Source organism: Anguilla anguilla, chromosome 7 (genome assembly GCF_013347855.1).
Source record: "Anguilla anguilla isolate fAngAng1 chromosome 7, fAngAng1.pri, whole genome shotgun sequence".
Taxonomy (NCBI): domain Eukaryota; kingdom Metazoa; phylum Chordata; class Actinopteri; order Anguilliformes; family Anguillidae; genus Anguilla; species Anguilla anguilla.
Genome location: NC_049207.1, coordinates 13,947,258 through 13,964,334, shown reverse-complemented (window position 1 = coordinate 13,964,334; position 17,077 = coordinate 13,947,258). Strand labels below are relative to the sequence as shown.

At 40.8% G+C, this 17,077-nt stretch overlaps 1 protein-coding gene across 2 annotated transcripts; it reads left to right on the top strand.

Annotated features, from left to right (window-relative positions):
- Positions 1-3,366: 3,366 nt before the first annotated feature.
- On the top strand, positions 3,367-16,359 carry LOC118232418 (sodium-dependent neutral amino acid transporter B(0)AT2-like). 2 transcript variants are annotated; one of them, XM_035427404.1, is made up of 12 exons: positions 3,368-3,546; positions 5,973-6,456; positions 8,658-8,815; positions 9,191-9,317; positions 9,720-9,901; positions 11,849-11,959; positions 12,595-12,836; positions 13,291-13,480; positions 13,841-14,033; positions 14,456-14,615; positions 14,967-15,129; positions 15,359-16,359. In XM_035427404.1, the coding sequence occupies exons 2-12, from the start codon at positions 6,165-6,167 to the stop codon at positions 15,731-15,733; spliced, it is 2,193 nt and encodes a 730-aa protein (XP_035283295.1). In that variant the 5' UTR covers positions 3,368-3,546; positions 5,973-6,164; the 3' UTR covers positions 15,734-16,359. The 2 variants fall into 2 exon arrangements, with proteins under 2 accessions (XP_035283296.1, XP_035283295.1); XM_035427405.1 differs by lacking the exon at positions 15,359-16,359 and having other exon boundaries at positions 3,367-3,546; positions 14,456-14,617; positions 14,968-15,106.
- Positions 16,360-17,077: the final 718 nt, after the last annotated feature.

Genomic DNA, 17,077 nt, shown 5'->3' with positions numbered 1-17,077 from the left:
GAAATCCCCATAAATCAGATATACTGGACCATGTACTAAAATTGTTCACTGAAAAAAACGTGCTGTAGAGTACATGTAAATGTGTTTCATAGTACATTATGTGAGTGATATTCTGTATAAAAATACCTGTCACGTCTGTGATCTTGCACACATATTACACGTCAGGATAGCACTAGCTAAAATGCATTCAAGAAGCAACAGTTGCTTCTACAAAATAAAAAATGCAAATTTTCACATACAGCCACTAAAATTTGTAAGAACCTTTAATATCGACGGTGTGTTATTATCCTCAATTACATGTGTAAGAAGCAAAATGGAAAAATCAAAGAAAAATCTCCAGTGACTCATACTATAAATATGGTGTAAAGAAAGCTAGAATGTGTGATTGATGCATTCAAATGGCATGGCAGAGTGCTCGTCCCAAAGCTCAAAAAAAAAAAGATGCTGACACTACTGACGGACCAACGAATAACGACCCATGAGAGAGTTATGTGTCCTCAAGCCACCTGAAATTGTGTAGCAATCATATGAGGCACCATGTGCTGTCCCATGGCAACACCATACTTTGGAGATAGGACTAGCCTTGGGTTCTGTCAGTAGGTTGGGCTGCCAGGACACCGTGTCTCTCCCACATGAGGCATGAACTTTCCCCTGACGTCAGCTGAGCACTCCATTCAAGACAAGTTAAAGAGCTAAGCCTGCCTTTATCTGCCTTTGGGCTGTTAACATTTTCTACACCATAGTTTTCTGTTCTCATGAGACCATAAGCATGAGTGCCTTGTTTTTTTTTCAGCTAACACTGACATCAAAAGGAAACTCCATGTGTGGAATTCACTTTTTAGAGATGCTGTGTATTCAGATTCTGGGCTCTTTTTACATATTCAGATTAGTACTGCATCCTTAGACCAGGACTGGCCAACCCTGGCCCTGGGGAGTCACAGGGTCTGCTCCTTTTTGTTTTCACCTTAGATTGAACAATAACTTTAGACCCAAGAAACCATTGCGGAGAGTTAACTGTGTAATCAACTGCTATAACTGCAAAAACCAGCAGAGCTTATGACTGTCCACAACCTGAGTTGGCCACCTTTGCCTTAGACTATTTATTTTTAAAATGGATTAGACAGCATGAATAGCATTAGGACTGACAAGCGACCCCTGGTATCTGCTACTCTATATACAATTACCAGATATTAACTGACTGCTGGTTGTGTCAGTTCTGATAAGAGAATTTGTGCTCTTTCTGGTATGAGGTAGAATCTCTTGGATAGTGTTTGGTGAACTTCAGCTTGGTTACATGAAACTACAAATTATCCAGATTTTAAAGGGTTTTTTTTTGTTGTTAATTTACTCCGGCACTTCAAAGCTTAACAGGATCTCAAATGACTAGTTGGACTGGCCTTCCCTCAAGCTGATCAAAGCACATAATGAGCCCCTCAGATACAAGTGATTCACAACTGCCAGATTAGTGCAGCCCAATACATACTTAAGTTAATGTACTTCCCCAGCTGAATGGTTTAATTCATGAAAAGTGATTTTCAGAAGCCACAGAATAATCCCACTATGTGTAACCTCTCTCCAGTGGTAGCTAAATCACCTGGCCTCCCTTGTGCATACACTGTTCTCTCCCCAGCTATCTGCAGACTGTCCGGGGTAAAGATCTGTCTCATTTAAAAAAAACGACAATATGCACACAAGTTTAATTTTGTGAGATTTGTTGTTTCAAGGTGAAAATTTGTCAAGTATGACGAAAGGAGCAGTAGTAAAATCAGTTTCAGCAGCAGTGCCTTATATAGTGGCACATCATATAACGCAGTCTGTTATACAATAGTTTAACCTTGAAAAGGGTTATCCAGGTGTGTACTAGGCTATCGTGGAAGGTGTGAACCTTCGTCAAGGGTACATAAGCAATTTTCCTCCTCGGATTTTGCTCCACCAACTTCTGAACAAAGGATGGTGACTTAGGCACTTGCCCACCCCACTTTCTATGCACAGCGTAATGAAGAGGCGTTACATCAGTGAATGCCCTAAAATGACCGGGCCCTTAGGTGGCAGTCATGAGAGCCTTCTGTGTAGTTACCCCAGCTGTAGTCACTCAGCTATCTATGAAATCGGTTATGCTAGTTACTTTGGGTGTGTACACATAAGCTCATTCACATTTCACATTCACATTGGTACCCAGACAAAATCCAAAACCAACTTCCTATACTTTTTATTTATTTATTTATTTATTTATTTATTTATTTATTTATTTATTTATTTAAAGAAGCTGTGCCCTCCATATTATGCCTGTTTTATGGTTTGTGTTTCAGACAAGGGTGATGCAGACTGGACAATGAAAACCTTCCCATTACTCATCACTATTGCCTTTTAAGCAACAATAAAGTGATCTCATTATAATTCCAGCTATTGTAATCATGTGCATGAGCCATTTGCAGTGAAATGTAATCTTTCGAACAATGAATGTACATATAACATATATAACCAACAATTTTAGAAATATAAACGATGCCACATATAATTATCTATCACTTACAAAGGACAAATAATTGATATAATTCTATGATTTCTCAATGAATCAATCAATTGTCACTGAACACCATTTAATTGGGCTACAGTAGCTAATTATTGTTCCGGGTGATGCCTTGCTCGAGTATGCGGCCCCCGCAAGAAATACATTGATCTATCCAGTATTTACGTGATTAGGCTACGGGCAGCAGCTTTAAAAAGCGTAATTACAGCAAAGGATTTGGAGAGGAACTACTGTACCGAACTGTGAGCGAATTGGCAGTGTAACTACAGTATGCACCTAATGTCAACATATGTTTTTGGAGAACTTTTGCAGAGAAAAACATTTTAAAGCCATTTAATGTTCACTTGAGTATTACCTGTGCATGTATGTGCTTGCTTCTGTAAATAACCATAATAATTATAAAATCAATAATAATCAAAAATCAAAATAATATGGTATAGAGAATATTGCAGAAGAACAGGCGCGTTGGCACATATCCATCGATAAAATGCCGGAATTGTTCATTTAACAAAGAACATGAGACAGACAAACACACATGTCCAGGTAAGAGTAGACAAACTTACAATAAATTCAGTGGAGAATTTTGTGTTTGTTGTAGTAGGTTAAACCAAACTACACACAGGGGTGTTGGTGAGGCAGTAAATATAAAGGTCGTTTTAAACAGGCACCGTTCAAACACATGGTTTATTTATTTTTGTATTTAATATTATAAAGCAGTATATTTGCCCTAGATGGACTAATTAACCGTTTTTATTCATTTTGGCGCCTAAAATATTTGCAACTGGGCACCCCTACTATCTGGCACACAATCCAGTGTGTCACCACAACCCCAGACAAGGCGGTGTGACTGCCTCCTTAGCACAACTCCGGCTGGCTGAACTAATTCATTGGTCCAAATGATGATGCTCTCTGTGTACATGTGCTTCTATCGTCATTTGATGCCTTACAATACATCGTTTTGAAAAGAACACCTAGTTTCCTAAAGATCTCAACAGCAATCCACATCATCTCCTCAGGTAAAAAAAAAAAAAAGAAAAAAAGAAGTATATAGCCTAATTTAAACGTTGTTTTTATTAATCTGGTGACCAGGCTTATTGTATGTGTAGGCTATGATGAAATGCGCCACATGGATGCTAGAAAAACTGGGTGGGGATTTTAAAAAATGTTAGTTTATTGCATGTATGAACGCAAACATATAAGATACGACACTAACCATTTAAAAAAAAAAAATTAAGATCAGCAGTCGTGCACTTGCCTGTCTGCTTGAAAATAGGCTTCTTGTACGAGTGCCAGTAATATATCTGCCCTGAAAAGGCGACAGCGTGTGGCCACGCTTTTGTCGTTTAGGCTATATGTAGGCTAATCTTTGATATTTATGATTGTTTTAAGGCATTAGATCTATATGAAAGTTCAAAATTCCCATATATAATAGCTTACTGCTATCTAGATGTTGCAAAGAAGACTAAGCTGTTACAATAAATCTTATATCGGTGGTGTGAAGCAAATCTAATTACTTCAAACCGCTATGTAGTTGAAACGGGTCGCTGCATTCTATAGCCCTACACCATTATTGTGGGTTTTGCTATTTAAATCTGAAATAAATTATTTAAAATGTCAATTTCGATCATCAGACGAGGCTGGTGCATTTGATAATGATTCCGTCTGATTGATTTTGTCTGCTTGCTTGGCAATGACAGCAGTGATGGAACATGTTTTGGCACGTATGCAAATGAGATGAGACTCGAAAGGCTCGTGCTTCACTGTTCAATAATTTATTCAAACACTGTAATCTGGAACACTACCATCCGTATCGCAGGTCTCTGTACCAGCCGTGTAAACGAATTGTACAAAGCATGCAAAATGAAGTTAAATATACCTTGGTAGGAGTCCGTATTGGTTCTTACACCTGTGAAAAGCCTATTCGTAATGTTGTGATGTATTGTTATACGGTTTATCTCAGGTCATGTTTTCCTTAGATCTGACGCTTTAATTGCCCGCATCGTCTAATAATGTACAGACGTTGCTGCAGCTGCACGCTCCAAAATCATGAGATTGATATATAAAAGCTATGTGAATTACAGTCATTTTAATTGCTGAGAATGAGGAAATTTTGATAAATGTACAAGTATTTTTTGATGACTATGGAAGTTCTAATTTATACTCATAGCTACACGCCGATAGCATAGACTAACCCTTTCCTTTTGTGGCACGACTCGTGGCTACTTTGGGCCGGTTAATTGCTTCCAGTGGGCGATAGGTGTAATTCACGAACAGGCGCTATAGAATTGCGAATTTTCACTTTTCCCTAACGAGATCAAGTGAAATGACTGACCTACTAGGCGAGTTTGCACACGTCAGTGCAGTTAGACACTCGCTTATTTTAACTTCAGTACTCCCTGGGGAAATTCAGATGTTGTGTTCTAGGCATTGTCAGGAAATGTGGTTTAATACTATTTGTTGTCACAGCACTCTCATCCAGCTGTGCTGAGAAAGTCTCAGCTGTTGCTGACCGCTTGGTGGGGATGCTGATCTTGGCTCTATGCCATGTTACTCTGTTCGGGCTGGATCATCCTTGATTAGGACTGATTTCTGAAAAAACACTTGTGCAGTTATCAAGGGGCATCTGTGGCTTTAACAAATTTCACCTGCAAAGTGAATGAATGGAATATTTGTGGGCAAATCTGTCTGCATTGATTATGTCAAGGTGTAGTTCCTATAGCATCTTCTCCTAATCATAATTTTGGTAACTGAATGTGTATTCAGTCATTTTCAGGGTCAGATCGTGCATAGGATGAATGGCTTAAACAAACAGATTTTTTGAGGACACAGTGTATCCAGCTGAATAAAAGAATTGTGTGCTAAATGTAAGGTATATTAGTAATTTTAAAAAAGGGTGACTGCTAAGAAAATAAATGATCTAAATATTCTACTGACCCTTACACTTTTAAAAGGTTATCTTACTGATGAGTTTTTAAGGTTTTTGTTACAAATTCCTTGTGCATAAGATACGTGGAGCAGGGCTTTATGTGTGACAGAGATATTTGTTTAATTTGATATTGTGGTTAAATGTTTTTATGAAGAGGTGCACACTCCACAGAACATGTTTGGCTTAGAGTATGCTGTGATCTGTTCATTGATAGACACTGTTCTGAAACACTGTTCTCCACAGCAATAGTTTAACATTGCATTTATTCTATTTACTGTATATCATCTGTGTTGAAGAAATATAGTATTTTTGCAACTTGTGTTTCAGATGGAAAAGCTTAAAGCAGTGTTAATACAATGCTAAATAGAGTGTGCTAAATACAAATGTACACCCATTGTGCCATTGTTTTGAAATATGTTGCTATTATCACTGAAATTGTGTTAACTTGTATACAGGTTTATGATGATAAAAACAACTGCAGCACTATGGGGTCTTATTAATATTCCTTTTTTACAGATATCTTATGATAATGAAGAAATAAAGGCTTGATCAAAGCTCCCCTTTTCATAAACTGAACTTCTTTGAACTGTAGAAGTGTCTGATAGCATTACAGTCTTGACGTAAAGGTGAACTGGGCTTTACCGATAGTGTCTCCCTGTTCGTTCGCCTGAAAGACTTTTTCACCCCTCTCTACTGATTACTATTCAAATGCCAAAAAATAGCAAGGTTGTCAAGAGAGACCTTGACGATGACGTCACGGAGTCCGTCAAAGATCTGCTTTCCAACGAGGATACATGCGATGATGCGTTCAAGAAGAGCTCGCTGATTGTCAGCAATGTCCGGGAAGACAAGGACAGGGACATTGAGGAGGGTTCCCTCTCGGATGAAGAGAGGCCAGCGTGGAACAGCAAGCTTCAGTACATCTTGGCCCAGGTTGGCTTCTCTGTGGGCCTTGGCAATGTGTGGAGGTTCCCCTACCTCTGTCAGAAGAATGGGGGAGGTAAGTCCTCCTGTTTCTCTTGTTTAAATGCGCAAATCCAGCTGCAACCCACAGGTAACCGAGCTATGTTTTTGATTGCACAACTTTGCGTAGATACAAAAGTTCTTTGCAATTCCTCATGCAATGTTTAAAGCTTGGTTTTTACCATACCCCTTGAATAGGGGTATGGTAAAAGGCTTCCTTTGTCAAGTCAGAAGTTGGGGGTTCGTACAGTAGCACCACCAGGTTTGGTAAATTCATTCACCTCAGAACTAATTTGTGAGCTCAACGGAATCTTCACCCCATTTAAAAAAATTAATTAAAATGATAAAATGGAAGAAGTTGATAGCTGGGAGATTACATTATGCAGGCCATATCTCAGTGGAATATATGCTGTTATTGATGGCACTTTTGAGCAGCACGTGTGCTTTAGTAATAAATATTACTTTGAAAGAGCATACTCAAATGTAGAGAGTAAAAGTTTCTGTGTGAAATCAACTCTGATAGAGTAAAAGTTGCTCTTAAAGTAAAGTACATTTCATCCCTCTTATAATAATATGAACTTCACAGTGTAAACATTAACTGCACACCATAGATTATCCTTAGCCCTGTTCTTGTTTGATGAAAACTGTCTCTCAGCCTTAAGACAAAGCACATACGGTATGCTCCACAGCTTACCATATATTTGTTTATAAACCGCAGGCCATACATTGGTGACAACACACACATGCTGGGTGACCATGCATTCATATGTCCCCTCTGGCCATTTTACAGGCAGGTTCAGGTGATGTTATCTGCCTACTGGCTGCAGTTAAATTAGGGCCAAGTCTCAGGTTTGACCTGTTCTTACAGGTGTTCCAATCTTGAACCAGTGTCCTTTTCTCCATATTGTCAGTATGAATCCTTTTTAAGAAAAAAGATTATTCACCACAAAGGAGATAATTGTGGTGTGAGGACTTTATTCCATTTTTCACACACTACCTGGCTTGCATCATTCTCTTGGATGTTCGCATTTTTTTCCATTTTGTAACATGATGTTCACTGTCATGTGATCAAAGTAGATCAGAAAAGGCAGTAAAAAAGAAAACATTCTGTAATGAGTAATGCAATGTGTAAGCAGACAGATGTTTGAGCTAAATAATGACAGATGTGTGTGCTAAATAATAAAAGCAAAGGTGACTTGTAGATTTTATGGGGTGAGTGTCTGCTCTTATACTAAAGGAAAATTAACATTTTAAATCAGAATACATTGTGGGTGATGTTCCTTGGCATGGTGTTTATAAAGGCTAATATGGTAAATTTTTGGTAAATTGACTGCATTTATATAGCGCTTTTATCCAAAGCGCTTTACAATTGATGCCTCTCATTCGCCAGAGCAGTTAGGGATTAGGTGTCTTGCTCAAGGACACTTCGACACGCCCAGGGCGGGGTTTGAACCGGTAACCCTCCGACTGCCAGACAATCGGTCTTACCTCCTGAGCTATGTCGCCCCCTACATAGTGTAGAGGCATATCTTAGCCAGTGCTTCTGAAAGCATCTTGCAGTTCAACTGCAGGAACTCTTCATATAAAGTGTTTCTGTTTCTTAAACTTATTCTTATTTCTATCAAAAAAGCTTTTGTTTAGCACAGCTCATAATGTTCAGAAGCCATGTTTTCCTAAGTGCTAGGGTATATATGGCGCTCTCATTAATTGTATTTCGGAGGTCTCCTTTCGGTGATGTAGCCTAGCAACATGAACCACTTGTTATCTTACCATCAGCAGCTAATTATATTTATAAGGGTCACGAGGCTAGGTTTGATTTAATTAAAATGTGACAGCCAGTTATACAACTGCTACCCCCAAGTAATCAATTTTCTGCTTGAACAGATCTACACAAAAGCCTTCGAACGAAGGCTTCGGATGGCTTATCTGAGCCACTGCGATGACGCGCTGAACAGTTGACATTCAATACTTAAAAATATGAAAAAAAATCAAAATGGGGCAAATGGAATTAAATATGAAGGCTTGCTTAAATCTATTGCTTCAATAACTGCGCACTGCAGCAATATTGAAGTTGAGCCTCCGTTTCACTTTACATTGTCCTTTTTGTCAACTTTCTATGCTAAGCTAGACATTTACAGGAGAAATGAAGAGTAAAATCTTCACAGTTGGTATTAATAATGATGAATTACCAGAAAGTGAAACGTGGATAATGCATCATGTGACCTCTCCCCCCTGCAGGAGCGTACCTTGTACCCTACCTGATCCTGCTGATACTGATCGGGATCCCCCTCTTCTTCCTGGAGCTGGCCGTGGGACAGCGCATCCGCCGGGGAAGCATCGGGGTGTGGAACTACGTCAGCCCCCACCTGGGGGGGATCGGATTCGCCAGTTGTATGGTGAGGGAGGGGCCGTAGTTCTCATCACCTATCAGTCTGAGGATGATTCCCACCTTGAGGGCCCAAAAAATTTGATGTTAAATACATTAACTATAACAGTCAATGTAGCAGTTATCTCTTCAAAAAAGCATTCGATTTTTGGGTTGTAAACAAAAATGTAGCTTATTAGCAATCCTTTCTGGAATTACAAAAATGTATGGGTACAATGTGGTTTGTGAGGCTCAGTGGACTTTTTCTGTGGGGATTTCTTCAACACACATTTGCGGTAATTATATAATTAAACATTCCAACTGTAATAGACTGTAGTGGTCTAGTGGCCTAGAGACCTTGTTCAGGTTATGGTGTGTATTACAGCCTTTGGGTCTGTTTCCCTAGGTGTGCTTCTTTGTGGCCCTGTACTACAATGTCATCATCGCCTGGAGCCTGTTCTACTTCTCCCAGTCCTTCCAGCAGCCCCTCCCTTGGCATGAATGCCCACTGGTCAAGAACAAAACAAACACATGTAAGACATCACCTGATCTGAACACATGCACATGTAAGACAGTGCCTACTGAACACACATACATGTAAGTGTGTGTTTGATCTGAACACATACGCAAGTAAGGCAGCGTCTGATGAGAACACACATGTACAAGAGTGATCTGAACACAAACGTACGCAAGACAGCGTCTGATTGAGCAGACTGTGACTGCGCTATGATAAAGCTTTTTGGATATATGCTCACAGAGGATGATAGTGTGGTTTGGTGCTTAAAGGACCTTGACTTGTTACCTGTAAGATTAATCCCATGAAGCTAGATAACTGAATTGCCTGGGGAAATCTACCCAACTGAAAGCCACCAGTTGGTCAAAAGCAGGTGTGCACGTGGTGTGTGACTATTGGATTGGTGTGTTTGGTTCTGCAGACGTAGAGCCGGAGTGTGAGAAAAGCTCGGCCACCACTTTTTACTGGTACCGCGTGGCCCTGGACATCTCCGACTCCATCGCTGACAGTGAGGGCCTCAACTGGAGGATGAGCGTGTGCCTGCTGGCTGCCTGGACCATGGTGTGCCTGGCCATGATCAAAGGCATTCAGTCCTCGGGGAAGGTGAAGAGAACTCCACACCTTTTGGTCAGATAGGGAGGCGGTCTGGTAACTCACTACATTTCCAGTCATGAAATGACAACATTTTGGATGAGAAAAGATGATTGGTAGAGATATTCCAGATTTTAAAACCTTTTTTAGTGATTTGTCCAGACAAATATGTCCACGTGACAGCATGTAGAATATAGTCATATGTTGGAACATTTAATGTGATTTTGTGCTTGCTATAACTTCAAGAGAAAGGAGGCCATTAATACATTAGTGCCCATTCATGTCTAGATGGATTACTTCAAGGTAATGTGTGTCTTTTTAAATGAGCTTCTAGTTAGGGATTATCATGAGCAGTGCTTCAGGTCCTCAACACGTCATGTGACCAGTGCTAACTGGCCTTCGCAAGGGCTTTGCCAAGGCCTGTTGATTGGTCAACTCCTTGTCATCAAGGACTTTTTTGTTCCACTGTTGCAAAGTAAGCATTGGGTTTTAAAATGAGCTCTTTGTATCAAATATCATTTGAACTGTAAGATATTGACACTTCTGCTTCAAGGTCTGCGTCCATATGTCTGCATGTCATATGTGTGCATTTTAGTCTACACATATATACCAATGTTGGAGTCTGCTTTTGTGTGTGTGTGTGCGTGTGTGTGTGTTTGTGTGTGTGTGGGGTGAATTAGGCCAGCTTGATGCAGGTCTTCCTTGTTCTGCCACAAATAGTCAAGCTGATAACACTGACAGACAGTTTCCTGTGAGAGGTTTAAGAGCCTCCTCTATTCATTCTGTCCAGATAACAGCTGCCACTGAAAGGTGCTGGTTGCCCTGTCCCTGAATTTATCTACACTCCTGTCTAACATTTGTTCCAGTTATCTTTGAAAGCACATTTTACGGTTAATAACAGTTATCATGTCAGGGTAAAGCACAGCCTGAACTTTAAGAAGTTAGAGGGCTTTGCACAGTTGGAGGTGAATGTATAAATCTGGTAGAAATCTAGCCTGTTAAAAACGTATTTGCCATGACCTTATTTACCTTCTTCTCTTAGCTTTTCCCCAGTTTACCATCTTGTGCCATCCCTTGCCAAAAACTGTTCAATCCAGGATCACTGCTGAACTGCTATTTATTAGATAAAGTGTTCAGCCACCAAACTCGCCTTAATATGTTCAGTAACCTGATTCATATATACTGAAACTGTCATTAGATTGGGAAAGCAAGAGAGAACATTTACTACACAAGATTTATACACTGGAACATACTTTTTAAAAATGTTGGTGAATAACCAAAATGAATGAGACTGAATACATTCAAAAAAAACTTTGAAAAATCAGAGTGCAGCACTGGTTAAAAACCTTCCCATAATAAAGTAATTATATCAGTGTAATTATGTGAAATGCATCTGTGATACCACAAGTGTTACTACCTTTAGCCCTTTTATTCACAACCATAATGGAATCTGCCTTTATGCCTGGTTGATTGTCACTATGAACTATTATGCACATGCCCCATTCATGTGAACCCAGCAAGCAAAATCCACCAGTCTGCATCTACCTCTCTTAAATGACAATTTCATAGCACATTCCTCTTTGGTTTATCAGTGCTTTTAGAATGAGGGCAAGCGGGGAAGTGTGATAAATGCTATTTCACCGTATCTGCACAGTGAGTGAGACAGAGTGGATGCAGATTGGGTCAATGCTGTTAAAGTTTCAGCCAGGCCTCTTCCCACAAGCCACTGATTATGTGTTTGGCCTTAATAATGGAGAGACAGACCAAGTGGGAAAACTGTAGTTAGGTTTTGTTAAGGGGGTGAGATTATAAAAAGCCTTCTCCCAGCCATTCACTGTTTATACAAAAGCCCAAATTCAATTGCGGGTTTAGCGTTTGCAGTTCCTCATTCAGACAACCGTGCAGCACGTATACATACCTGTGCCTGATTATTCTGTGTGAATTCTGGGGTTCCTGCAGGTTATGTACTTCAGCTCTTTGTTCCCCTACGTGGTTCTGATCTGTTTCTTGGTGAGGTCCCTTCTCCTGACTGGATCTGTGGATGGGATTCGCCACATGTTCACCCCCAAGGTAAGCAGCGTTCGTAGAACCCAGGCCGGACCAACTATGTCCACCAGCAAGCCCTCCATTGATATATTGCCTCAAAAATCTAGAATAGCATGGCTGCTGTACTGTTTGGCCTGGGTGGAATGAATATACTGTCCACCCATCCATTATCTGACTTGCTTATTCCCGGTCAGGGTCACGGGGTGGGATGGAGCCTATTCACCCTGGTCAGGTTGCCAATCCATCACAGGGCACATGTACCATTCACTCACACACTCATACCAAAGGGAACTTTGAGTCTCCGATTAGCCTACTGCGTGTCCGGCCAGGAGTCTAACCCAAGACCTTCATGTAGTGCTATTCACTGCACCACCGTGCCACCCTGAATATACTGCAGCATTGAAAAAAAACATTCATGAATACATTTTAAGTATATATAGACAGATTTATCAAGGAGATGTGATCTGCTATGTCCTGCCAAAGTACTTGTTTTAGTGTTGTTACAATGAAAAATAATCAGTTTCCCAGCAGCTGGAACAAATTCCAAAAAGAGAGGTATGGTGTTACTATCTTGTGATTTAGTTCAAGCACAGCTGTCTGTGTGGGTGGGTGTTTGACCTGTCGATTAAGGCCTCTGTTTTCTGCCTTCCTCCCTGCAGCTGGAAATCATGCTGGAGGCTAAGGTATGGCGAGAGGCTGCCACCCAAGTGTTCTTCGCCCTGGGGCTGGGCTTCGGTGGGGTCATCGCCTTCTCCAGCTTCAACAAGCGCGACAACAACTGCCACTTTGACGCCGTGCTGGTCTCCTTCATCAACTTCTTCACGTCTGTGCTGGCCACGCTGGTGGTATTTGCTGTGCTTGGCTTCAAGGCCAATATCATGAACGCCAAGTGTATCACGCTGTAAGTTTGGCTTCAAAACACAAGAGATACAGCATTCCACCACACGATCCCCACCTCCTCCATCCCGCAGTGACGCACTCTCAGCGGTCTCCACAGACCCCTGCAGAGTGGCCCGGTCATTTCCATTTTCCGTTGACCGTTCTGAGAAAATAACTTTCCGAGGAACTCAGCAGGGAGCCTGTTCTCATTGATACACAAATAAAATAACGGACAAAAGAGAACGGCCTAAACTAGGGAAAAGTAAATAAACAAATACATTTGGGAAAAAACAAGCTGAAACCAGCTTTGCACAAGGTTTAAAAATGCAAGTCATATTACTCTCAAAAATGTGCTAATTTCTCTATCAGTATGCATGTTTTATACACCTAATATAATAGTATATAAAATAAATTTTAAATGAAATTTTATTTTTGGTATTAAAATACAATGAAATAAATTTTTTATGATCATCTAGAAACGCAAAGAAGATTGTTGGATTTCTGGGTAATGAAATTAGTCCAGACCTGATCCCCCCGCATATTGATCTCTCCAACGTGAGTGCAGAGGACTACACGCAGATGATAGAGATCATTAGAGGGGTAAAGGAGAGTGACTTCTCGCATCTCGGACTCGATTCCTGCAGCATTGAGGATGAACTGAACAAGGTAAGGATCCACCAGAGCAGAAATCTCCCCGTTCTCAAAGGCAAACAAGACCAGGTTAAAACCTAGTATATGGCTGGACCTAACACACGTGATCCGGCCGACCAATGGTGTAACTTCATCACTCACTCAGTCACTCACTCACTCAGTCACAGACATTCGCGTTTGTAGGGCTGGCCCCGCTGATGCGGTCCAGCCAAAAACAATAGAGGGCCCTCTATTGGTAAAAAGGAGGTACTGTCATTACTTTGTAGGTCTGTGAAATTCTCCCTTGGGCTGCCCAGATCTAACAATACAGATGTTAATGTTATGAATTATAGTGTTACTAATGACTCTTTTGTTTTTGATGTTGCTGTTTTATAGGCTGTTCAGGGTACTGGCTTGGCATTTATAGCCTTCACCGAAGCCATGACCCACTTCCCAGCCTCACCCTTCTGGTCGGTCATGTTCTTCCTCATGCTGGTCAACCTGGGCCTGGGCAGCATGTTCGGAACTATCGAGGGCATCATTACGCCCCTCGTCGACACCTTCAAAGTGCGCAAGGAGCTCCTCACAGGTGGGTGTGGCCAGGGGACTGTGACATCAGCACAAGAGCGTGGCAGCTAAGTGCATCATTGGTCCTGGAATCATGAGTCTCTAATCCTTCATATGGACCATTTCACCTTCATTTTCATTTTCACATGCTAAGGGCAGTTTGTGTCCTTCATATACATAATTACAGATCCAAACAACTTTTGTTTTCCCAAAAGTTGTTTTCAGATTGTGGAATCATAGTTAACTCGTGAGAACACTGTAATGTATATTATTTACTAAACAGTACTGGAATCCGCTTCTATCCATTTCATTATGTGTACAGAAACATGATGAAGTTTAGCTCTGCTGCATTGTGGTTGCCCATGGTTGGAATAGTGAATGTTCTCTTGGCTCAGTGATACTAATGCATTGTTCCCCTGCTCCCCTTTCTTCTCCTGGTGACAGTGGGGTGCTGTGTCTTGGCCTTCAGCATCGGCCTGCTCTTTGTCCAGCGCTCTGGGAACTACTTTGTGGCCATGTTTGATGACTACTCTGCCACACTCCCTTTACTCGTGGTTGTTATTCTGGAGAATGTGGCTGTGGCCTGGGTCTACGGCATGGACAAGTAAGATCCACCATCCTCCGACTCCAGGATATGCTGCAATTGCTTATTCATCGATACAATACTAGAGATAATGTTGTGTCACCAACTTGGTGATCAGATTAAATGAAATCCTACTGAAAAGGATTGTCTGGATACTTCAGTTAGATCTATTGGACAGTTCCATACATGTATATGAATTTTTTCAGATGTTTATATAAATCGTTGATAGAATTCATTTTGAATTCACTGTTTGTGTACATTTTAGCTGCAAAATGTAGATTTAACTTGTATGCAACTTTTATGAACAGTGTTTCCTGATCAGGAATTTTGAGGTAAGATTCCTCTTCAGGATTCTCAATGGTTTCGTTACAGGTTTTTTGAAGATCTGAAAGACATGCTTGGATTTTCGCCATTCCGGTTCTATTACTACATGTGGAAGTACATCACTCCTCTGGTGCTGTTGGTTCTGCTGATGGCCAGTGTAATTCAGCTAGGAATGACTCCGCCTACTTACAGCGCCTGGATCGAGGAACTGGTAAGCAGTGGTATTCATGGGGTTTTCAGAAATAGAACTTCTGACAATGAAAGCAAGAATTTAAAATAAAGTTAGTTTTTACCCCATCTGTGAGAAAGGGGACACCCACAGTGGAGAATTGGGGGTTAGATAGCAAGCTATGAAGCACTATCCGCTCCAGTGAGTGTTCCCCCATTGCAATAAACTGTTCTTAAAGGAAGATTACCTGTATCAATGCCATCTGTCTCAGGCTCAGGAGAGGTCCCGCAGCTATCCCACCTGGGGCTTGGCTATGTGCGTGTCCCTGGTCGTCATGGCATTACTCCCTGTGCCCGTGGTCCTCGCTCTGCGCTACTTCAACTTGCTGGACGAGAGCGCGGGCGGGTTCTCCTCCGTGTCCTACAAGAAGGCACGGATCATCAAGGACAGTGCCGCGCCAGACGATGACAATGCCAGCCTGATCCACGGCAAGTCCCCCTGCAGCGAGGCGCCCTCCCCTGTGCCCGGCAACAACATCTACCGCAAACAAAGTGCCGGTCTGGATGCAGAAATAACCCCGAACGGGCGTTATGGGATCGGTTACCTGATGGCCAACATGCCTGACATGCCAGAGTCAGACTTGTAACCCTGGTTGACCAATCTACGCATTTCGCCTGTCTAATCATCTTCATATATTAACTTGTATAGCTGTAGATAACATAGCTCATGTCATGTGTGCATACTACCCTCTTTATAAGTCCAGAAATTAAGAGTTGTAGAATGGCTGTATATATTTTTCCTGCCAAGAATTACACCATGTAACCTCCACACAGAAAGCCACAGGTAAAATGAAGGTTAGCCGCTCTATTCACTTAAGAACGCACAGCAACAAATGTAGACACAAGGCAAGCACATCAACATGATTTGGGTGTCAAAATTGTATTGGGCTTCAGTAAAAGGATGGCACTTCTATTTACAATGATTGTTCACAACAATGTGTACCTAATATCTTCTTATATATTTGTTAATAGAAATCTATGTGGACTTTGTATATTTATATGGTATTCTGTGTATATAAAATACATTTATGTATACATGTTGCTTTTCATAAAAAATGTTGAGCATCTTTTAACAGCTGTTCTTTTTGTTTACTGATGTGCTCTCACTGTAAAGATCTCTGATGCTTCCAAATCCTGTAAATAATTTTCTCCATGAAATAGCTTAGAAGTGCAGTCTTTTTCCAAGTGAGATTAAAGGTCATGCTGTATGGTCCAAACTGTTATCTGTGGTCTGTAGCATAGTAATGGAATTAGAACATGTACATCATAGTTAATTCAGTCCTTGGTGAAGCTAGATCCATGAAAGGTCACATCCTGGTTTAAAATATTTCAGGTAGCTTTCCGTGTGTCCAGTACAGTTGCTTACTGTATGATCTCTACTCCTCTATGTATAGTTAATAGGTTTATAGCTGACAATACACAAATTAAATGAATTTTGATTTTTTTTTTTTTTTTTTTACCAACACCAACACGCAAGTTACACATTATTTTCTTCAAAATCCATAGTGGATGGTTCTGTACAAGTGTAGAATACAGAACAGTAATGACTTGAGAGCTTAATCAAAACCAACTGAGTTGAGGAAAAAACTGATAGGCACTTTGCAAAGCCATATGCCAACCCCCTTTTTGCACAAGAGAAAATATTGTCCTATAAGAGCAACTTAGTTCTCTTGGAATGCAGCCAGCACTATAACATGACTATCATGCTCCAAATCACATGGTTGTGCTTCTAATAAAAAAACACTGTATAAAGTCCCAATGCACAATTGGCTATAGAATTGTCCAAGGATGGAGGATGAGTCCTCAGAGCTATCCTACCTTGTTGCACAATACTTAATCCTCTGGTTGGTTTTTCCACTGTAATATATATCTAATTTTGTGTCTAAGGGTCAGTATATATTTTATGTATGCATGTGAATATATGTGCATGC

Bases quoted from the DNA above. Each gene is read 5' to 3' on its own strand.
- LOC118232418 (XM_035427404.1), top strand. From the start codon at position 6,165: ATGCCAAAAAATAGCAAGGTTGTCAAGAGAGACCTTGACGATGACGTC. The intron at 14,034-14,455 runs GTGGGTGTGGCC...TCCTGGTGACAG, and splicing joins GCGCAAGGAGCTCCTCACAG to TGGGGTGCTGTGTCTTGGCC. The intron at 14,616-14,966 runs GTAAGATCCACC...GTTTCGTTACAG, and splicing joins TGGGTCTACGGCATGGACAA to GTTTTTTGAAGATCTGAAAG.